At 40.4% G+C, this 23,626-nt stretch overlaps 1 protein-coding gene across 1 annotated transcript in view; it reads right to left on the reverse strand.

Annotated features, from left to right (window-relative positions):
* Positions 1 to 20,972, reverse strand: part of LOC122019546 — a 34,954-nt gene extending 13,982 nt beyond the window's left edge. The window contains exon 1 of the mRNA XM_042577002.1: positions 20,537 to 20,972. Coding sequence (XP_042432936.1) covers positions 20,537 to 20,972 — 436 coding nt within the window. The remainder of the gene's footprint in view (positions 1 to 20,536) is intronic.
* Positions 20,973 to 23,626: the final 2,654 nt, after the last annotated feature.

Below are 23,626 nucleotides of genomic sequence, written 5' to 3' on the forward strand. Positions count from 1 at the left end.
AAATAAGTCAAACATAAGTATTTGACAGTCTCCGAACTATCCGGTTATGACTTCGGATTTTCCGTCCGGAAACCCTAGGTTGAATTGACGCCTACTATTCCCTCGTCGGGGAACGTGTCCTCACCTACTCCACTCAGGAGAATTTACCTGTTGCCAGACCGGTCCTCCAGACCAACTGGACTTTTGCTCAGTGCTCGAGGCTCCAAGACTTTCTGCTCGACATCCGTTCCACGACCCGTCCAGTCTTCCACCTGGTTCGTGACACCAGGACTTTCCACCTAGAGTCCCCGACTCTAGGACTTTTGCCCAAAGCCCTCGACCCATCAAGACTTTTCGCCTAGGATTACCACCCCTTAGGACCTAGGGTTACCACCTCCTAAGGTTTTCAACCTGCCTAACCGCAGCTAGGACTTTTGCCTAAGTATACTTAGGACTTTCCTGCAAACTCATTCAAACATGTTAGACAACAATTACCTTAACTTTAAACCCTTTGCCATTATCAAAATCTAGGTTCGATCGTCGGATGCTTTCCACATCAATAATCTCCCCCTTTTTTATTATGGCAATAAAATTCAAAGTTAAGTAAAATATAAAAATAGTATAAATGCGTACAAGCACAAAAAATAGATTCAAGTGCAGTGCAATCAAATATGTAGGTGCACAGAAATATAAGCATTATAAACATTTAGTTGCACCTTGTTGTATCTCCCCCTTAATCACTTAACTTTCACATTTCTCTCCCCCTTAATTACTTAACTTTATATTTCTCTCCCCTTTTCCATATATCAAAATTATTACTTAGAAAATAATGGAAATATTTAGGTAAAAAGAGGAAAGATTTAGCTCCCCTGAAAGGTAGCTTTACTTGAAAAATATAGTTTTGTAAGAAGAAAAATTTGAAAGAGACTTTAACTAAATATTGAAAATAACTTAGCTTTAAAGGAAACTTAGGTAAGTACAAGTTGATTAAAAACTTAACTTTAAAAGTGTCGCCTTAGTCAAGTATTTAGTAAGAAACTCTTAATAAAAATACTTTTGATAAATACTAAGCTTAAAAACTAATTTTAATTCAACATTAAGCTTAATAATGATTTTAATTCAAAAATTGATGTTAAATCAACATTAAGTTAAAAAATGATTTTAAATAAAAATTGATTTTGAATAAACACTAAGTTTAATAATTTTGTTTGAACACTAAGTTCTAAGCTTAAAAATAATTTGTTTAACACCAAACACTTGAAGCTTTTGAAAGGCATTTTATAAAAAAAAACTTAAATTTAGTTTCTTTCACTCCCCTTTGACTAATGCTAGCATTCAAAGTCCTAAAGTCCAAGCATGAGTGTTAAAAAGAAAATAAACGTCTTCCTTAACAAATGTCTAACCTTTAGCTACTAGCTATTTGCCATGAGGCAGTAGCTTTCACTTGGTTAGTCAAATTAAGCAAGTGGCCCAGTTAGTTTGACTAAGCATGGATAACTTAATTTGATTAATATGAATTTGATATTTAATATTCAAACTTATGTTGATGCACAGACATAAGTATTCTAAAGTCCAGGCAGCACCCTATGCATCTCAAATCATTCTAAGTATTTTTCATACACAAGCAAGGTAATTCTAGTGTGCTTGTGAAATGCTCTGGCTGAAACCTAGGGGTACATACTTTCTAGGGCTAGATGCCTAGGCTAAGTCCAAATTTTGAAATACTAAGAAAATTGAAAACTTTTTTTAAAAAAAATATTTTTCCTAGAAGTTAAAAAAAAACTTGAAAGGAATTTTGAAAAGTAAAAAAATGCAAGTCTATAAAGCATGTTTATCAAACAAACCAAACCGAACTGTCTATAAATAATATGTCAATCATGTACAATGCATAGGAAAGTATATAGTCTGATCAAGTTAGAGCATCATCAGTAGGTGATGGTCATGGTCGTTCAGGGCCCCGTAGAGTCTAAAGGATCTGCTCAAGTCTGGTAGTCATGTCATCCCAGAGAGCAGTCATCTTCCCCCGGAGTGTGTTGAAACCATCCGAGACTGATTATAATAACTACGCAGAGGACTCCTCCAGATGAGTGAGTCGATCCTCGACGGATAGTGAAGTCGAGGGTCGGGTCAAGGTTGAGGGCTATGCTGGAGAAGGAGGATGCTCAAAGATCTCTGCCTTCGTAAGCTCTAACCACTCCTCTCCCTCGGCCGGGACATAAAACTCATCTCCTGCTGGAGCAGCTAGCTGCGACCCACCTCTCCAGGCTATGATCCCCTGAGCGGTAATGTCTATATGCACTAAGGCTAAATGGCGCTGACCGAACTCGTCATAAGGACTAAGGGAAGTAACCCTCCACTAGGTCGTGTCTATCCCTAAGGTCAAATACATATATGTCAAGACATGACAATAGAGCATATGGATCTCGAGTCTAGTGATAAGACCGAATGCATGTATAATGTTATGAAACATATGTAATGCTATATCTATATCCAAACGCTGACAGAGGGCATATAAAAAGGAGTGAGAAGGGTGCATCGTCGAAACGTTCCGAGATGGGATCGGCAAAATGCAGGAAGTCAAGACCCAATACATGATATAGTCCTGGACCCTAAGAGAGAGTGACCTGAAGTCAGTCACTACAGGTGGTCTCTCCTCCCCAAAAATATACACATAGATAGTATCTAAGGTAATATAGGAGTATGGCTCACCAAATGGCAGGTCCCTACTAAGGTAATACAAAAATGAACATGTGGATGGCCTAAGTCCTAGACTAGTGCATAAAAGGGTGGGAGAAAACTGAAAATCCCTTCCACCAACTCTGGTGGAGTAAGTCAGATTATCTACTCTATCTAGATTATTATAAAATTGAGTACACAAATCATGATTAATTGCATGGCTACAGTAAACCAGCTTATCTAGCTGGTAATGCTCAATCATCTGGGTGATAGATGTACAATATTTATCGAAAAAGGATTTGCTTAAATATCTACACTTTAATGGGGAAAAGGTATGCCTAATGAACTCTAGTTTATGTCGCTCAGTAGGAAATTTAGCATCAGTGGATGGGGTACTACTGGAAGCAAGGTCTACGATCCGTCTTTTCCTATTTGTATACATGCACATATATAATAAAAATGCACATAAAAATATATACAAACAAATAAAATGAAATGAGGTATACCTAGGAGGTATCTTGAGGTGTTAATAGGGTTGAAGGGAGGGAAATCAGGTTGAAAGGGGCGCCTCGACGTGACTCAAATCGTGACAAAATGATGCGGACAGAAGCTTTTGTTCGCTGAAAAAATCAGCGTTGAGGGTGCCCTCTGTTGGATCGAGACGTGCTAGAGGGGGGGTGAATAGCACTCGTGGCTAAATCGTTCGATTATCAAATTCGTAAGAGTTAAAACGCAACGGAATAAAGAAAACAAGCACACAGAGACACAAAAGAATTTACTTCGTTCGGAGCCTAAGGCGACTCCTACTCGAAGGCCCGCGATCCTTGATCGCTTTCCGTGGGCAACAACTATAAGCTCGTAAAAACTATTACAAACTAATTACAATTCAAAGCAGTAAAAAGATTATACCGACAACAAAAGACTAAATCTGAAGCTCCGGGTTGTCGGGGTGTCGTTACAGCACTTCGGGATCGTCTCGTAGGCAGCTTGTAGCAGACAGTTCACTTGGAAGACGATGATTCAAGCTGCTGGTCGAGATGTCCTTTTATTGGACGTTCAAGGCGCCTCCAGTGCCAGTCAAGGCGCCTTGAACCCCAAAATTTATCCCTGTTCCTGCGCTGTGATAACCTCCGCTGACTACTGCTTATCCTAACCTGAAGGCGCCTTCATCAAAGCTCCAAGGCGCCTTCAATGGTCCAAGGCGCCTTCAATCCCTATGAAGGCGCCACCAGCTCCACTTCGCAGCCAGCTTCAGGTTTTGCACCCGAGGCGCCTCCAAGCTCCATGGAGGCACCTCGGACACTGTTTATCCGAGGGAAAATATCATTATTTTGTACCTGCGAGATATGTTAGTCCCAAACAATATCCTACTGTTGGTTGCTACTCGGAAAACCTAGAGGTTCCACTGTACAAAAATTTTGTACAAAGGTCTGAACCTTTTCCTAGCTACCATGTGTTCTTTTAAATTAAATTTTGGATCGCCTGCGGAACTTAACACGTTTGATCCAAAACTTAATCTATTTGTTCTTTTAGGTTTTGACTTGGATCTCCTGCGGAACTTAACACGTTCGACCCAAATCACCTTAAGTTATTAATTCCATTAAATATTAATTTCCATAATTGGTTCCCAGTACTGACGTGGCGAGGCACACGGCTTTCTTGGATATGGGAGCAACCACCACCGATTAGACAAAACCTTTTATAGAAAGCTAATATTTAATTTCCTAAAATAACTTTAGGTTAACCGAAAAGAACAATCAAATCACAAGGAAAAGAAAAAATAAAAGAACACAACATCGAAAAACATATTCGAAATTCTAGAATCGTAAGCCTCTTGTATTTGGTATTATTTCCATAAATAACTAATATGATGCGGAAAGAAAAATTACTATTTATACCTTGTAGAAAAATCTCTTGATCTTCTACCGTATTCCTCTTCTAATCTCGGACGTTGTGTGGGCAACGATCTTCCGAGATGAGAAACCACCAAGCACCTTCTTCTTCTCCTAGCTAGGTTCGGCCAACACAAAGAAGCTTCACCAACGACGAAGAACAAAACACCAACCAAGCTCCAAGGGATACAAGCTTTCTCTCCTTCTTCTTCTTCTTCTCCAAGTAGTATCCGGCCACCACAAGAACTCCAAACAAGAGATAAGTTTCGGCCACCACAAAAGAGGAAGAAAGGAAGAGGATGGCCGGCCACAATAATTTTCTTCAAGGATGAATAATTTCGGCCACCACCAATGCTCCAAGGGATGCTAGAAATGAGACTTGCTTTCTCTCCTTCTTCTCCTTCCTTGATCCGGCCACAAACAAAAGCTCCACCAAGAAGATAGGTTTCGGCCAACAAGAGGAGAAGAGAGAAAAGGGAAGGGCCGGCCACCACACCAAAGAAAAGAGGGAGAAAAATAATAGAGGTTGTTCACCATGAAGGCACCCCTACCCCTTCTTTTATATTCCTTGGCTTTGGCAAATAAGGAAATTTATTTATAATAAAATTTCCTTAACTTTCCTTAACAACAATTAATTAAGAAAAAATTAAATAAATTTTCCTAATTAATTGTATGTGGCCGGCCACCTCATGTAGAGCAATTAGGATAATTTTAATCAACAATTAAAACTTCCTTTTTTGTCTTTGGAAAATTTTAAAAAATAAAATTTCCTTTTAAAATACCTTCATGGTTGATAAAAAGAAATTTCTATAATTTTAATTTTCAACATGTGAATAATTTTTCAGAGAGAAAAAATAAAATATCTTTCCAATCTACAAATAAGGAAAGAGATCTAATCTCTTTCTTTTAATCTTTTTGTAGATCTTTTTAAAGAGAGATATTTTAATTTTAATTCTCTGTAATAAATTGTATCTTTCACATAATAAAAATTAAAATTAAAATTCTTTTTAATTTAATGGGGGCCGGCCACCTAAGCTTGGGTTCAAGCTAGGGCCGGCCACCCATGAACCAAGGCTTGGCCGGCCCTAGCTTGAACCACAAGCTAGCTTGGTCGGCCCCTTTCTCATGGGTATGAAGGTGGGTATAGTACCCTATAAATAAGAGGCTACGATAGGGACCGAGAGGAGGAATTGGTTTTGGTCTCCCGATAAAATTAAGCATCTCGTGTTCGCCCCGAACACACAACTTAATTTTATCAATAATAATTCATTCCACTAGAGAACTATTATTGAACTACCGCACCAATCCCAAATTATATTTTTGGGCTCCTTCTTATTATGAGTGTGTTAGTCTCCCTGTGTTTAAGATATCGAATGTCCACTAATTAAGTGAGTTACTGACAACTCATTTAATTAATATCTTAGTCCAAGAGTAGTACCACTCAACCTTATTATCATGTCGGACTAAGTCCACCTGCAGGGTTTAACATGACAATCCTTATGAGCTCCTCTTGAGGACATTATCAACCTAGTATCTCTAGGACATAGTTTCCTTTTATAATCAACAACACACACTATAAGTGATACCATTTCCCAACTTATCGGGCTTATTGATTTATCGAACTAAATCTCACCCATTGATAAATTAAAGAAATAAATATCAAATATATGTGCTTGTTATTATATTAGGATTAAGAGCACACACTTCCATAATAACCGAGGTCTTTGTTTCTTTATAAAGTCAGTATAAAAGAAACGACCTCAAATGGTCCTACTCAATACACTCTGAGTGTACTAGTGTAATTATACAGTCAAGATAAACTGATACCTAATTACACTACGACCTTCCAATGGTTTGTTCCTTTCCATTATGGTCGTGAGCTACTGTTAATAATTTATAAGATACTGATAACATGATCCTCTGTGTGTGACACCACACACCATGTTATCTATAATATAAATTAATTGAACAACTACATTTATCATAAATGTAGACATTTGACCAATGTGATTCTTATTTCTAGATAAATGTTTATACCAAAAGCTAGGCTTTTAGTATACACTCTAACACCTACAACACAAAGTTAGCATAAAACAACAGTATAAATATGATAAAGAATATTATGACAGTCTCCGGACTGTCCGGGTCTGACTTCGGATTTCCGACCGGAAACCCTAGGTCGACCCGACGCCTACTGTTCCCTCTAGGGGAACGCGTCCTCACCTACTCCACTCAGGAGATTTACCTTATGCCAGTCCGGTCCTCCAGACCAACTGGGCTTTCCGCCTAGGGTTACCACCCCCTAGGACCTAGGGTTACCGCCCCCTAGGGTTTTTCTCCACCTAGGGTTACCACCCCCTAGGACCTAAGGTTGCCGCCCCTTAGGGTTTTCCTCCACCTAGGGTTACCGCCCCCTAGGACCTAAGGTTACCCCCCCTTAGGATTTTCCTTCACCTAGGGTTACCACCCCCTAGGACCTAAGGTTACCTCCCCTTAGGATTTTCCTTCACCTAGGGTTACCACCCCCTAGGACCTAAGGTTACCTCCCCTTAGGATTTTCCTTCACCTAGGGTTACCACCCCCTAGGACCTAAGGTTCCCCCCCCCCTTAGGATTTTTCCCTGCCTAACCGCAGTTAGGACTTTCCTGAAACACTCATTCAATATGTTAGATAACAGAGAATCTTAACTTTGAATCCCTTTGCCATTATCAAAACTTAGGTTCGATCGTCAGATGCTTCCTGCACCAACAATCTCCCCCTTTTTGATTATGGCAACAAAAATTCAAAGTTAAGAAAATAATGCCATTAAAAGCTAAGCATGAAAATACAAGCATAATGATAGTTAAGTGCAGAGCTAAATTAAGTGCAGAGCTCCCCCTTAATATAAAGACTCCCCCTTAATAAAAGCTCACTTTTTAAAATTTGAATTTCTTTCAATTTTCTTTAATTCTTTGAATTTTCTTTTACTCTCCCCCTTTGCCATATATCAAAAATCAGTTGAAAGCAAGTTTTAAGATTTTAAGAAAATAATCTTTTTGAGAGAAGGAAGAAGAAGGCTTGTGAAACTTAGTTAAACGGAATATTTTTCACCTAAGTTTAAAAGGCTAATATATGGATGATTTCGAATGATGCCTTTAGCCACTTTTGAGACTTAGTTGTATTTAGAAAGACATACCTAACTAAAGTTAGGAAAACTTAGCTAGATTTTTTTTTTTTTTAATTTTGGAGCCAAATTGTTTGATTTAGGTTATTTATTTTAGTTGGTCTTTAAGTCCAAGCATGAGGTTAAATAGATTTTAAGTTATCCAGATTATTTTGTTCAGGTATCAGAGCCCTAAAGTATGAGCATGCTCAAGCTTCAAATCTCCATTTCCTTCAGGGCTAATTCCATATTCTTGTTGTTGGTGCAATATCCCTCAGGTCAAGGTTGACCTGGGTAACCAAGCTGAGTCTTGGTTTGGGTTTAGATGTTTGACAATAAGATATTGATTGAAGAAGAGTCAAGTAGGTCAAGGTTGACTGGATACTTGACTGGGAAGTCCTAACTGGGATGTTAGGCAAAATGAAAGTCCTGGTGAGTGAAGCCAGGCAGAAGAAAAGTCCTGGTGAGTGAAGCCAGGCAGAAGGAAGTCCTAGTGAGTGAAACTAGCGGATGGAAAGTGAGGAAGCCGGTGAAAGTCCTAGTGAGTGAAGCTAGCGGATGGAAATCCTGGTGAGTGAAGCTAGGCGATGGAAATCCCTGAGTGAAGCGCGGTGAAAGTCCTAGTGAGTGAAGCTAGGCGGATGGAAAACCCTAGTGAGTGAAGCTAGGTGAAAGTCCCGTGAGTGAAGCCGGCAAGGGAAAATCCAGATGGATCAAGGATGATCGGACATCTAGTGCTGGGAAGTCCAAGTAGGTCAAAGGATTGACTGGATACTTGGCATGAAAGAAAAGTCCAAGTAGGTCAAAGGGATTGACCGGATACTTGGCACAGAGAAAAGTCCAAGTGGGTCAAAGGGATTGACCGGACACTTGGTAAGGGAGTCCTAGTAGGTCAAGGGAGTGACTAGATGCTAGGCATGACATACCAACAGGTCAAGGTTGACCGGATGTTGGTTTGGGATGTTTGGGACTTGGTTTTGGACAAAAATCAAGTGCTGGATCGATCCGTGGATCGATCCAGGCTCTGGATCGATCAGTGGATCGATCCAAACCTGTCCCAGCGAACAGAGAGCTTCTGGATCGATCCGTGGATCGATCCAGAGGTCCCAATCGATCAGTGGATCGATTGGGACGCGGCTGCTTCGCGCGATAAGCGCTGGATCGATCCGTGGATCGATTGTAAAGCCCGAAAAAAATTCCCAAATTTATTTTAGAAATATTCTAGGATTTTTCTGGAATTTTTAGATATTTTTCCGGAATTTTCCGAGTAGCGGAAGTAGAAAAAAGAAATATAAGCGTAAAACGGCCTAGGCGGGGATTGAACCCGAGACCTATGATTTAGAGGGACAATGTCATAACCAGTTGACCCAGCAGGGCTGTGCTGAAAGAGGAGGGGAACGATTATATTTAAGTTGGGTTTAGCCGAATTAGCCACTTAATATAAATAGAAGGTTTAAGTGGGTTTGGTTTATTTTTGCTTGGTTCGACAACCTTCTCCCTCTCCAAACCCTCAACGCCGACTCCTCTCCCTCCTCTCCTTCTTTCGGCGCCACACCAAGGAGAACCTAGGGTTCTTCTCCTAGGGTCCCAAGATCACTTTCCGGCGACGATTTCAACACAAGGACGTTCCCCTCCGCGAGTAGAGCACGTGGACGCGAGCGAAACGTCGAGAAGTCGTCTCCACCGGAATTCCTAGCGATTAGAATCGTAAGAAATTACGATCAAGAGGTAAGAGACCCCTCACCTGCGGTATAATAGCTCCGTTTGGTTTTCTACGCATTGGTTTTAGCTATATGCAGGTTTTTCGGCACGTAGGGTGTGTTTAAACCCTCCTCGAGGATGTAGGGATCTAGTTGAACACCTCTAGACGGGCCGGACGCGTTGTTCTCCTTTAGTTGGAGATTCTAGACGTTGTCGGGTGCCTAGAGGTGATCTCCCGATTAGAGGAGAGAGTTGAAGCACGCCAAGTGTTCGGTAAATTGTTGGTGTAGCTAAATACCACTTCAGTTATGTTTAATAGCTCAGTTAAGTGCATTAGGAGCACTTAAAACAGTACCTTAGTTTAGTTCAGCTTATTATATCTTATATGGATCAGATATTCAATGGGTGGGCTCCCACAGTCGCCTCTAGGTTCAGATAACCTAGCTCTAGGTTCAGATAACCTAGAAACAGCATGTTATATCAGTTAGCTATAGATATCAGTATTTTATTTTCAGTGGCACTGTACTGGATCAGATATCCTAGTAAGGTTCAGATAACCTAGTCGCTAGGTTTAGATAACCTAGTAGACCCTACTAAATTCGGGACTTGCAAACCCGGGTCTAGTTAGGGATGCGCGCACAGCAAGTACAGTTGCCGGGCCCAACAGTATGTTTATTATTTTCACTTATTATGTATTAGATTTCAAAACTCAAAATCAGTTATGCTAGTTGAGTTTGTTTCCAGTTACAGATTTAGTTTCCGTTAGTTTAGCTTATGTTTAGTTCATGTTATCATGCTTAGATACTAGTATGCCATGATTAGACTTAACCGTTATGCTTGTATGATCATATGCCATGCTTGTATGTTATGCTTTATGACCTCAGTACTCCATGTCTTAGCAAGTTCAGTGCATATTTTCAAATAGCATGATTTAAAAGCATATTGCATCGAATGCATGATTTTGTGAGGTAGATGGTTTCTTACTAAGCGAAAGCTTACAGATACTACTTTTCTTATACTGTAGATAAAGGTAAAGGAAAAGTGGACCAGTAGCGGAGGCTGGAGGTCAATGCGGAGATGAGGATGTGTGTGCATGGAACTGGAATCAAAGGTCCTTAGGGGACGTAGCAAATTGAGCATTGGACTCCTTAGCATTTACTTTAGCGTTTTATTTATTGGTTTTGGTTTCCATGTTCTAGGCACTTTTAGTTGCGTGTTGCCATGAAATTCCTAAACTATGTCTCATGTTAAGTTAGATTACTAGTTTATGCCGTTAGAATGTTAGTACATGTGGTTAGAATAGTTCCTGATGCATTAATTAGTTGGTATGTGGAGTTGGTACAACCCAGTTGCTGGAAATCAGAGTGCAGACTCGAAATCAGACCTCTGATCGGTCTACAGACCGATCAGAGGCTGAATTGTGCCACTGGATCGGTCAGCCGACCGATCCAGCGAGATACAGTAGCATACTGTATCCTCCTGGATCGGTCAGCCGACCGATCCAGGTCTGCCGACCGATCCAGCCTCTACTGGATCGGTCCCCAGACCGATCCAGCCAGTGTTAGCGTGGGGGGTCAGTGGATCGTTCAAGGGACCGATCCAAACCCTAGTTCCACCTCCTTAGTATAGCTATGAACATTTATAAGGTAGTGGGATATGAAGTCTCACCCTCACGGAGTTTAGCAGAGGCAGCTACAATAGTTTAGTAAAATTTTTATTTTACCCAGTTTTCCGCACAGTATAGTTTAGCACTAAACTGTAGCGATTCGCCTTATAGCCTAGTAGTAGAAGGCGGGTCGTTACAGAGTGGTATCAGAGCAGTGTTCCATACTTCCTACACACACATCAGCATTGCACCTGCAGCTTCCAAGTAAGAATACCTCTACTCTCTTTATTGTTCTTGTTTATAGTGACAATTCATGGTATATGCTTCTTGCTTATAGTTACAGTTCATGTTATATGCTTATTGCTCGTTAGTATGTGATAGGTTAAACATGATATCAGAAACTATATAACCGTGATAGTATTAGTTATACATATGTTCCTTATGTCATTAGAAATGGCACGAGGACGCCCATCTAGAAGGGCACTAGCCAGTGAGCCCCAGCAAGAGGCAGGCAGTTCAGTGCCTCCTCCAGATCTTACAGCATTAGTGGCTCAGTTACAGCAGCAGCAGGAGATAGCCACCCTCAGGGCTAATCAGCAGCAGGAGCAAGTCCTCACAGAAGCTAAAGGTCAAGGAGGCTCATGCACTCGGAAACAGCAGGGCCATAGCTCTCACGGCTCTAACCGGAAAGGGAACTCCAGCAACAAGCGCAAATCAGGAGGTTACCCAAAAGGAGGACCAGCCAGCAAGCAGCCCAGATATCCAAAGTGTGCTACTTGTGGGAAATTCCATCTTGGAGTTTGTCGTAAGGGCACACGAGGATGCTTTGAATGTGGACAAGAAGGACACATGGCCAAGCAGTGCCCGAACAAGACCGGTCTTCCTCAGCCACAGCAGATTCCGTATGCAGGCCAGTCAGCTCAGTTACATCAGATGCAGGCCGCTCTAGAAGGTCCACTTATCAGCCAGGGCAGATTAGAAGCCCCTCCAGCTTTAGCGAATGCGAGGATCTACGCACTCACCAGAGAGGACGTAGCCAATGCCTCGACGGTTGTCACAGGTCAGATTAGCATTTTTCAGTATAGTGCTACTGTTCTATTTGATACTGGGGCAACCCATTCATATATAGCCAGTATGTTCTCCGAAAATTAGAGGTACCTCGGAGATACTCATCGGCTTTTGACGACGCTACCTTGGAGAGATCATGGCGTCACACGGCTCAGGCGGTCTTGGGTCATTATAGCGCAGAGGAGCTCTTTTGCGATCCGATAGTGCTAGAAATGACCGACTATGACATTATCTTCGGAATGGACTTTTTGGTCAAATACGGTGCCTCTATCGAGTGCAAACAGAAAGTCACGTTCCAACCTGAAGCGGTTCGAATTCGTCGGGGAACCAAGGAGAAAGGCCAAGAGGTTTCTCTCAAATGAAGGCATTCTGGATTCAGATGCACGGATTCCTAGCACACGAGTCGGACACCGATCGGGGCGGGGACCAACAAAGCAGAGGTCCGAGTCGTTTGTGACTACCAGCAGTCTTGAAGAGCTACCGGGCTTAGCACCAGACAGGAGATTGAATTTGAGATAGAGCTTATTCCGGCACAAATCCAATTTCAAGGCACCATACCGCATGGCTCAGCAGAATCAAGGAACTTGGAGCAAATCTGAGGCTTGACAAGGGTTTCATGAGTCACTCACCATGGGAGCGCTGTGTTGTTCGTGAAGAAGAAGGATGGAAGCATGCGATTGTGCATAGACTACAGATCACCGAACCAGGTCACAATCAAAAAGGTATCCTCTTCCCGAATAGATGACCTATTCGATCAGTTGAAGGGGCATCGGTGTTCTCTAAGGTAGATCTCGGATCAGGTTATCATCGGTAAAGGTTAAAGAAGGGATATACCAAAGACGATTCGTAACGGATACGGACACTACGAGTTCGTGGTCATGCCCTTTAGCGTGACCAATGCTCCACTACATTCATGGATCTCATGAGCAGTATTCGGGAGTATTTAGATAAGTTTGTTATTGTGTTTATCGATGACATTCTTATCTACTCAGAACTCGGGAAGAACATGCAGAGCACTGAAACTAGTATTGCAGACACTTCAGAACCGACTTTACGCCAAGTTCACGAAATGCGAATTTTGGCTAGATCGGTGTCCTTTCTCGGTCACATCATCTCAAAGGATGGTATTATGGTGGATCCCAGCAAGATAGAAGCATTAAGTAATGGAAGCGCCAAGAACGCCAGTGAAATCGGGAGCTTTCGGGATTAGCAGGATATTACTGGAAGTTTGTAGAGGATTTCTCAGGTAGCCTCCCCACTGACAGCTCTTACCGGAAAGAACAGGAAATTCTCAGTGTGAGAACAGCTTCAGTGAGCTAAAAAGGAGATTGACCAGTGCTCCTATTTTGGCTCTACCAGACGACACCAGCAGCTTTGACATCTATAGTGTGCCTCTAAGTTGGGACTAGGAGCAGTCTTGATGCAAAACGGCAAGGTGATTGCCTATGCCTCCAGACAACTCAAGGATTATGAGAAGAATTACCCTACTCATGACCTTGAGCTTGCAGCAATAGTGTTCGCTCTCAAGATTTGGAGACATTATTTGTATGGAACCCAGTGTAGAGTATATACAGATCATCAGAGTCTGAAGTACTTCTTCACTCAGAAGGATCTGAATATGCGACACAGATGGCTTGAGCTGGTCAAGGACTACGATATAGACATCCTCTACCATCCAGGAAAGCCAATAAGGTAGCAGATGCACTTAGCGAAATCCAGTGCTACCTTATTGTCTCTTACAGCCATCGCCCCTACAGAAGGAGATCGTGGATTTGGTCTCGAGCTCATCGTGGGACAGCTCTCTACTATGACCTTAGAGTCTACCTTGCTTGGTGATATTCATCGGCTCGGATCGGGATCCTGAAATTCGAAAAATCAAGCAAGGGCTAGCGAATCGAAAGTGGAGAATTGAGTGTCCGGCGGGTGTTGTATTTTGGCGGCAGACTCATGTTCCGGATCGGGAGGAGCTACGAGACAGATTTTAGATGAGGCTCACAGGACTCCCTATGCGATGCATCCAGGCTCCACCAAAATGTATCAAGACCGAAGAAGCGTTTTTGGTGGCCCGGGATGAAGCGAGACATCGCCAGATATGTTAGCATCCGCCTCACCTGTCAGAGGGTCAAGGCCAGGAGGAGTTCTGCAGCCTATACAGATTCCAGAATGGAAGTGGGAGGATATCTCGATGGACTTCATAGTGGGGCTACCCAGAACCACAAATGGTTTTGATGCCATCTGGGTAATAGTTGACAGGTTGACTAAATCAGCCCACTTTCTAGCTATCAAGATATCCTACTCCATGGAGAAGCTAGCTCAGTTGTATCTCCAGGAGATTGTCAGATTGCATGGAGTCCCACGAACCATTATATCAGATAGAGACAATGATTTACATCACACTTCGGAAGTGTGTTCGGTCAACATGGGCACCAGTTAAAATTCAGCACGGCTTTCCATCCTCAGACAGATGGTCGGACGGAGCGAGTAAATCGGTACTCGAAGATATGCTCCGAGCTTGTGCCCTAGATTTCGGAGGTTGGTGCAAATATCTGAGTCTAGCAGAATTTGCATACAACAACAGTTATCAGGCCACTATCGGCATGGCACCTTATGAGGCACTCTATGGGCGGAGGTGCAGATCACCAATCTGCTGGTATGAGAGTGGTGAACAGAAGGAACTAGAACTTCAGACAGATCTAGTAGCAGCTACCACAGCAGCCATACAGCAGATTCGCCAGAGGATAGAGACAGCACAGAGCCGTCAGAAGAGCTATGCTGATACACGACGCAGACCCCTAGAGTTCTCAGTTGGGGATACAGTTTTCCTCAGAGTAGCTCCCATGAAGGGAGTCATGCGTTTCGGGAAGAAGGGCAAGCTAGCTCCCAGATATGTGGGACCATACCTTATCACGAAGAGAGTGGGCAAGGTAGCATATGAGCTAGAGCTACCTCGGGAGATGTCAGCGGTCCACAACGTATTCCATGTCTCCATGCTGAAGAAGCATATTCCAGACGCCACCCAGGTGATTGAGCCCCAGTTGGTACAGGTCCGTGATGATCTTAGCTATGACAGTCGGCCTATTCAGATAATAGACCGAGCAGTAAAGAAATTACGGAACAAGGAAGTACCATTAGTTAAAGTCAGCTGGCAAAATCACACAGCAGCAGAGGCGACTTGGGAGACAGAGGCCAGCATGAGACAGAAGTACCCAGAATTGTTTTAAGTTCGGGGACGAACTTTTTATAAGGTATGGGGGATTGTAAAGCCCGAAAAAAATTCCCAAATTTATTTTAGAAATATTCTAGGATTTTTCTGGAATTTTTAGATATTTTTCCGGAATTTTCCGAGTAGCGGAAGTAGCAAAAAGAAATATATTTAGAGGGACAATGTCATAACCAGTTGACCCAGCAGGGCTGTGCTGAAAGAGGAGGGGAACGATTATATTTAAGTTGGGTTTAGCCGAATTAGCCACTTAATATAAATAGAAGGTTTAAGTGGGTTTGGTTTATTTTTGCTTGGTTCGACAACCTTCTCCCTCTCCAAACCCTCAACGCCGACTCCTCTCCCTCCTCTCCTTCTTTCGGCGCCACACCAAGGAGAACCTAGGGTTCTTCTCCTAGGGTCCCAAGATCACTTTCCGGCGACGATTTCAACACAAGGACGTTCCCCTCCGCGAGTAGAGCACGTGGACGCGAGCGAAACGTCGAGAAGTCGTCTCCACCGAAATTCCTAGCGATTAGAATCGTAAGAAATTACGATCAAGAGGTAAGAGACCCCTCACCTGCGGTATAATAGCTCCGTTTGGTTTTCTACGCATTGGTTTTAGCTATATGCAGGTTTTTCGGCACGTAGGGTGTGTTTAAACCCTCCTCGAGGATGTAGGGATCTAGTTGAACACCTCTAGACGGGCCGGACGCGTTGTTCTCCTTTAGTTGGAGATTCTAGACGTTGTCGGGTGCCTAGAGGTGATCTCCCGATTAGAGGAGAGAGTTGAAGCACGCCAAGTGTTCGGTAAATTGTTGGTGTAGCTAAATACCACTTCAGTTATGTTTAATAGCTCAGTTAAGTGCATTAGGAGCACTTAAAACAGTACCTTAGTTTAGTTCAGCTTATTATATCTTATATGGATCAGATATTCAATGGGTGGGCTCCCACAGTCGCCTCTAGGTTCAGATAACCTAGCTCTAGGTTCAGATAACCTAGAAACAGCATGTTATATCAGTTAGCTATAGATATCAGTATTTTATTTTCAGTGGCACTGTACTGGATCAGATATCCTAGTAAGGTTCAGATAACCTAGTCGCTAGGTTTAGATAACCTAGTAGACCCTACTAAATTCGGGACTTGCAAACCCGGGTCTAGTTAGGGATGCGCGCACAGCAAAGTACGGTTGCCGGGCCCAACAGTATGTTTATTATTTTCACTTATTATGTATTAGATTTCAAAACTCAAAATCAGTTATGCTAGTTGAGTTTGTTTCCAGTTACAGATTTAGTTTCCGTTAGTTTAGCTTATGTTTAGTTCATGTTATCATGCTTAGATACTAGTATGCCATGATTAGACTTAACCGTTATGCTTGTATGATCATATGCCATGCTTGTATGTTATGCTTTATGACCTCAGTACTCCATGTCTTAGCAAGTTCAGTGCATATTTTCAAATAGCATGATTTAAAAGCATATTGCATCGAATGCATGATTTTGTGAGGTAGATGGTTTCTTACTAAGCGAAAGCTTACTTTTCTTATACTGCAGATAAAGGTAAAGGAAAAGTGGACCAGTAGCGGAGGCTGGAGGTCAATGCAGATGAGGATGTGTGTGCATGGAACTGGAATCAAAGGTCCTTAGGGGACGTAGCAAATTGAGCATTGGACTCCTTAGCATTTACTTTAGCGTTTTATTTATTGGTTTTGGTTTCCATGTTCTAGGCACTTTTAGTTGCGTGTTGCCATGAAATTCCTAAACTATGTCTCATGTTAAGTTAGATTACTAGTTTATGCCGTTAGAATGTTAGTACATGTGGTTAGAATAGTTCCTGATGCATTAATTAGTTGGTATGTGGAGTTGGTACAACCCAGTTGCTGGAAATCAGAGTGCAGACTCGAAATCAGACCTCTGATCGGTCTACAGACCGATCAGAGGCTGAATTGTGCCACTGGATCGGTCAGCCGACCGATCCAGCGAGATACAGTAGCATACTGTATCCTCCTGGATCGGTCAGCCGACCGATCCAGCACGATACAGTAGCCTCCAGGAGAATTTCGGGTGCCTGGATCGGTCTGCCGACCGATCCAGCCTCTACTGGATCGGTCCCCAGACCGATCCAGCCAGTGTTAGCGTGGGGGGTCAGTGGATCGTTCAAGGGACCGATCCAAACCCTAGTTCCACCTCCTTAGTATAGCTATGAACATTTATAAGGTAGTGGGATATGAAGTCTCACCCTCACGGAGTTTAGCAGAGGCAGCTACAATAGTTTAGTAAAATTTTTATTTTACCCAGTTTTCCGCACAGTATAGTTTAGCACTAAACTGTAGCGATTCGCCTTATAGCCTAGTAGTAGAAGGCGGGTCGTTACATCGATCCAGGCGCGTTTCCAGAGCACAGAGGCGCTCTGGATCGATCCGTGGATCGATCCAAAGCCTCCCCGATCGATTGGGAACATTCGAATCGATCGGGATCCGACCGTTGGCGTCGTTTATAGCTGCAGGCGTTCGATGGCTGCAAAAAGTACTTCTCCGATTCACTCCAGAGCTCTCGCCAACTCCTCCACAGCGCTCACAAAGCTCAGATCGCCAGTTCTTGAAGGATCTTGGAAGCTCTCCAAGTCAAGAGGCGGATCAAAGCCAAGAAGAAAAGCTAGGGTTAGGGTTTTGTACTCATTGTAAGCTTGTAAGCTTGTATTTCTTGTATCCTTTCCCTCTCTTCTTGTATTGAGTATTGTAGGGCTTCTCCGCCCTTCGTAGTTACCACAAAGGAGAGTTTTATTTAGTGGAGGGTGTGTGTGTTGGTGTGGATCCTTGGATTAGTCACCTCTTGTGAGGTGGATACCAAGTAAAACCAACCGTGTTAGCGTTGTGTGTTTGTTTCTGTATTTTCCGCTGCACATCTTTGAAGGAACAAGCAACGCCGAGCACCGAGCGAAGCGCGACGAGCTATTCACCCCCCCCCTCTAGCTACTTTTGGTCCTAACACTTGTAAGTCTCGTAAATTTAGGGGAGCAAGATTTTCAAGTTAGTTTTTCAAGTATTTTTCAAAGGATTTTGAAATTAGTTTTCCGAAGATTTTTCAAAGATTTTTGAATAGGTTTTCCAAATATTTTTCAAAGGATTTTGAATAAGTTTTCCAAGTATTTTTCAGAGGATTTTGAAACTAGTTTTTCAAGTATTTTTCAAAGGATTTTTTAAATAAGTTTTTCAAGTATTTTTCAAAGAATTTTGAAACTAGTTTTTCAAGTATTTTTCAAAGGATTTTGAAACTAGTTTTTCAAATATTTTTCAAAGAATTTTGAAACTAGTTTTTCAAGTATTTTTCAAAGGATTTTGAAACTAGTTTTTCAAGTATTTTTCAAAGAATTTTGAAATGTTTTTTAAAATGATTTTTGAAATAATTTTGAAATGGGTTTTTTAAAAGAATTTTGAAATGAATTTTAAAAGGATTTTTGAAATGATTTTTAAAAGTATTTTTGAAATAATTTTTTAAATGATTTTTGAAAATAATTTTGAAAAGATTTTGAAAGATTTTTCAAATAATTTTGAAATGAAGTTTTAAAAGATTTTTAAAATAATTTTGAAATTAAGTTTAAAAGATTTTTAAAATAATTTTGAAAATGATTTTAAAATATTTTTCAAATAATTTTGAAATGAAGTTTTAAAAGATTTTTAAAATAATTTTGAAATTAAGTTTAAAAGATTTTTAAAATAATTTTGAAAATGATTTTAAAATATTTTTCAAATAATTTTGAAATGAAGTTTTAAAAGATTTTTAAAATGATTTTGAAAGAATTTTTAAAATGATTTTGAAAGATTTTTAAAATGATTTTGAAAGATTTTTCAAATAATTTTGAAATGAAGTTTTAAAAGATTTTTAAAATGATTTTGAAAGATTTTTCAAATAATTTTGAAATGAAGTTTTAAAAGATTTTTAAAATGATTTTGAAAGAATTTTTAAAATAATTAAGTTTTTTTTTAAAAAAATAAATAATATTAATTATGAATTTAATTTGAATTTGAGTTAATTATAATTATGAATTTAATTTTGAATTAGAATTAATTTTAATTATGAATTTCTATTCCTTAGTTATCTCACCCGATCTAAATTTTCAATCAGGGAATCCTATAATTTTTGTGAGATGAATTATGGTTCAATTAAAGGGTTTAGTTTAACTTTTGTGTTAGATTCGGATTTAACTTTGGGTTCAACAAGTAGGCATTCTTTGGATAAACTTCTGGGCTATGGTGAGTCACAAGGAACTCATTAAAGTAACCATGCCTTCGAGGTTTTCCAAATAGTCCTACCCATTGAACTTAATACTAAACCTTGGTCTAACTAGTTAGGATCCATTTAAGGGTAGCTTCGGTCAGTTCCACTTGGCCAAATGCACCAGGTCGAAGCCATATCTTCCTAGACATGCGATGCCCAAGCTTCCCTAACGTACTATCATCCAAAAACTTCACCAGTACCGTGGGTCAAGTTAAACTTAGCCCATTTTATCTAACCTTAATTACCCTGCCGGATAGTCTACTCTTGTTTACCCATTTCGGGTAGATTAAGTTGGGTTACCAAGTCAGGTAGTTAAGTTGGGGGTGCCAGCTATTCTGGATCCTCCTTCTAATTTTTATTTGATAAGATAATTATTTATTTATTCATGAATTAGATTTAGGTTATATTTAGATTATGTTTAGTAAATAAAAGGTACTTGATTATTGCTTGGTATGTAGTGTTTAAGTTTTACTTTAGACTTATAACCCAAGTCTAGATTTCGAGATTTGACTAAATTATTAACAATCTTCTCTAATTTATCAATTTTATCTTTTAAAATATTATTTTGTATTCCTAATTTTCTTAAAGTTAATTTCTTATTTTTGCTTAATAATTTTGAGTTATTCTTGTTTAGATATGAATCAAATTTAATCATGGTATTATTAGCATGCGTATCTAATTTTGAAGAAAAATTTATACTAGAACAAGCAGGATTAGTTGAACTACTGCAATCATGTGTTGTAAAAACTGGATTTTCATACAATGTAAATTTATTTACCTTGATTTCTCCCTCTGGATTATTGTGTCTTTTGCTGTGATCCATTTGTTTGCATTTAGAGCATTTAATTTGTTCCTTCCCTCTTTTGATCGTTTTCTCCTTCTCCTTCGATTGTACCGGCCGAGTCTTATGAGTAGGACACTCGTTTCTATAGTGCCCTCTCTCCCTACACTTAAAACAAATTATGTGACATTTGCATTTTGAATTTACAATCTTACCTCTCAGATTCATGACAGGATACTCCCCCTTGACTGTTGCCACCTCGAGTTCAGATTCAGATTCAACAATTTCCTCTCTGGCCATTAATGTTATGAAATTGGTCTGGTCTGTTTCTTCTGAGTCTGGTTCGGAGGTTGACTTTGGAGATTCGTTTTCGAGTTCGCAGTCTTGTTCAACTTCTGAAGGAGTCTCATGAAGCTTGAGCAGTTTCTCCCAAAGCTCCTTAGCAGTGTTGAACCTTCCAACTCGATCAAGGTCTGAATTTGTCAGCCCGCATAGGAGAATACAGGTTGCTTTTGCATTTGTCTCGAAATTTCTTATCATTTGTGCATCCCACTTGTCACAGGTGATGGGTACTCCGTCTTCGATGGGGGAAATGAGTCCGATCTGGACTATGGTCCATATCTCCTCCTGTATTTTTAGTTGGTGCTCCATCTGGTCTTTCCAGTAACTAAAATTTTCGCTGGACAAGAGTGGTAGGCTTGCGGTATTGTCTCCATCTTCATAGGCCATTTAAAAACCTAGCACAAAAATGAACAAAAAACTTGTCCCAGGACTTAATTCTGGATTAGTAGTGCGGTATGAGGATAGAAATAGAAATTCACGAATTTTGGGAAAAAAAATAATAAATAATATTAAAATATTATTAAAAAATATTATTTCAAATTTTGCCAAATTCAATATTTTTTCAATACTAATAAACTGTGAAGAGATGAAAATGAATTTTTTAAAAATAATTTTGGAGGGAAAAAATGAAAGGCGTAAGGTTTTATTTTTAGCCTAAATAGACGAAAAAGCCACAAAAGAAATGCTTGAATGGTGGTTTCACCTATTCGAAGCGACCCCGCTCTGATACCAATTGTTGGATCGAGACGTGCTAGAGGGGGGTGAATAGCACTCGTGGCTAAATCGTTCGATTATCAAATTCGTAAGAGTTAAAACGCAGCGGAATAAAGAAAACAAGCACACAGAGACACAAAAGAATTTACTTCGTTCGGAGCCTAAGGCGACTCCTACTCGAAGGCCCGCGATCCTTGATCGCTTTCCGTGGGCAACAACTATAAGCTCGTAAAAACTATTACAAACTAATTACAATTCAAAGCAGTAAAAAGATTATACCGACAACAAAAGACTAAATCTGAAGCTCCGGGTTGTCGGGGTGTCGTTACAGCACTTCGGGATCGTCTCGTAGGCAGCTTGTAGCAGACAGTTCACTTGGAAGACGATGATTCAAGTTGCTGGTCGAGATATCCTTTTATTGGGCGTTCAAGGCGCCTCCAGTGCCAGTCAAGGCGCCTTGAACCCCAAAATTTATCCCTGTTCCTGCGCTGTGATAACCTCCGCTGACTACTGCTTATCCTAACCTGAAGGCGCCTTCAATGGTCCAAGGCGCCTTCAATCCCTATGAAGGCGCCTCCAGCTCCACTTCGCAGCCAGCTTCAGGTTTTGCACCCGAGGCGCCTCCAAGCTCCATGGAGGCGCCTCGGACACTGTTCATCCGAGGGAAAATATCATTATTTTGTACCTGCGAGATATGTTAGTCCCAAACAATATCCTACAACACAAAGTTAGCATAAAACAACAGTATAAATATGATAAAGAATATTATGACAGTCTCCGGACTGTCCGGGTCTGACTTCGGATTTCCGACCGGAAACCCTAGGTCGACCCGACGCCTACTGTTCCCTCTAGGGGAACGCGTCCTCACCTACTCCACTCAGGAGATTTACCTTATGCCAGTCCGGTCCTCCAGACCAACTGGGCTTTCCGCCTAGGGTTACCACCCCCTAGGACCTAGGGTTACCGCCCCCTAGGGTTTTTCTCCACCTAGGGTTACCACCCTCTAGGACCTAAGGTTGCCGCCCCTTAGGGTTTTCCTCCACCTAGGGTTACCGCCCCCTAGGATCTAAGGTTACCCCCCCTTAGGATTTTCCTTCACCTAGGGTTACCACCCCCTAGGACCTAAGGTTACCTCCCCTTAGGATTTTCCTTCACCTAGGGTTACCACCCCCTAGGACCTAAGGTTCCCCCCCTTAGGATTTTTCCCTACCTAACCGCAGTTAGGACTTTCCTGAAACACTCATTCAACATGTTAGATAACAGAGAATCTTAACTTTGAATCCCTTTGCCATTATCAAAACTTAGGTTCGATCGTCAGATGCTTCCTGCACCAACACCCTCAACTGCATGGGGGGCACCTCCTATCGGTGGGAGGCGCTTTCGGAAGGTGCCTTACGGTCAATTTTTTTAAAATTTTTTATTTATTCATTTATTTATTATTATGTTATTATTATTATTTTTATTTAAGTTAAGTTTTAGGTTTTTAATTAGGTTTAAGTTTAAATTTAAGTTGGATTTAATCTTAAGTTAGATTAAATCTTAAGGTAATTTTAAATTAGTTTTAAGCAGGTTTAATTGAGTTAAGTTTTAAGTTAGTGTTGATTTGACTAAGTTACATTAATTTGGAATTGAATTGATTTGTTTTAAGAGTTATTAATTAATTGATTATTCAATTCAATTTAACCAATTGAATTGATTAAATTAAATTGATTAGGTTAAATTGATTGAATTGATTATGTTAATTGGGTTAGGTTAATTAATTAAATTAATTAATTGATTAAATTGATTAAATTAAATTAATTAGGTTAATTAGTTAATTGGATTAATTGATCAATTTTATCAATTAGATTTATTAATTAGATTAATTAGATTTGCATTAAGTTTTAATAATTTGGATTGGTGAAATAATAATAGTAATTTGGATTAATATTTACTCTAAATTTTACCTAAGTCCATCTTACCCTTTTCTAAATTATCAATCAGGGAACCTTATAGGTTTTTGAGAGATGGTTAATTCAATCTTTGATTTAGGTTATCATCTAAGGATTAATTTACATTTGAGTTAAGCTCAGATTTTTCAATCAGTTAATTAAATATTTATTTCAAAGATTGGCTTCCAGACTGTGGCGAGGCACTAAACCTTCTTGGATATGGGATCATCCACCACTTCTAAATAAAGTCTCTCAAAAAAATTGAGTATTTAATTTTCTTTTTGAAACCCCTAGGTCTAATTAGTCAAGTGTAAATTA

Source organism: Zingiber officinale, chromosome 9A (assembly GCF_018446385.1).
Source record: "Zingiber officinale cultivar Zhangliang chromosome 9A, Zo_v1.1, whole genome shotgun sequence".
NCBI lineage: Eukaryota > Viridiplantae > Streptophyta > Magnoliopsida > Zingiberales > Zingiberaceae > Zingiber > Zingiber officinale.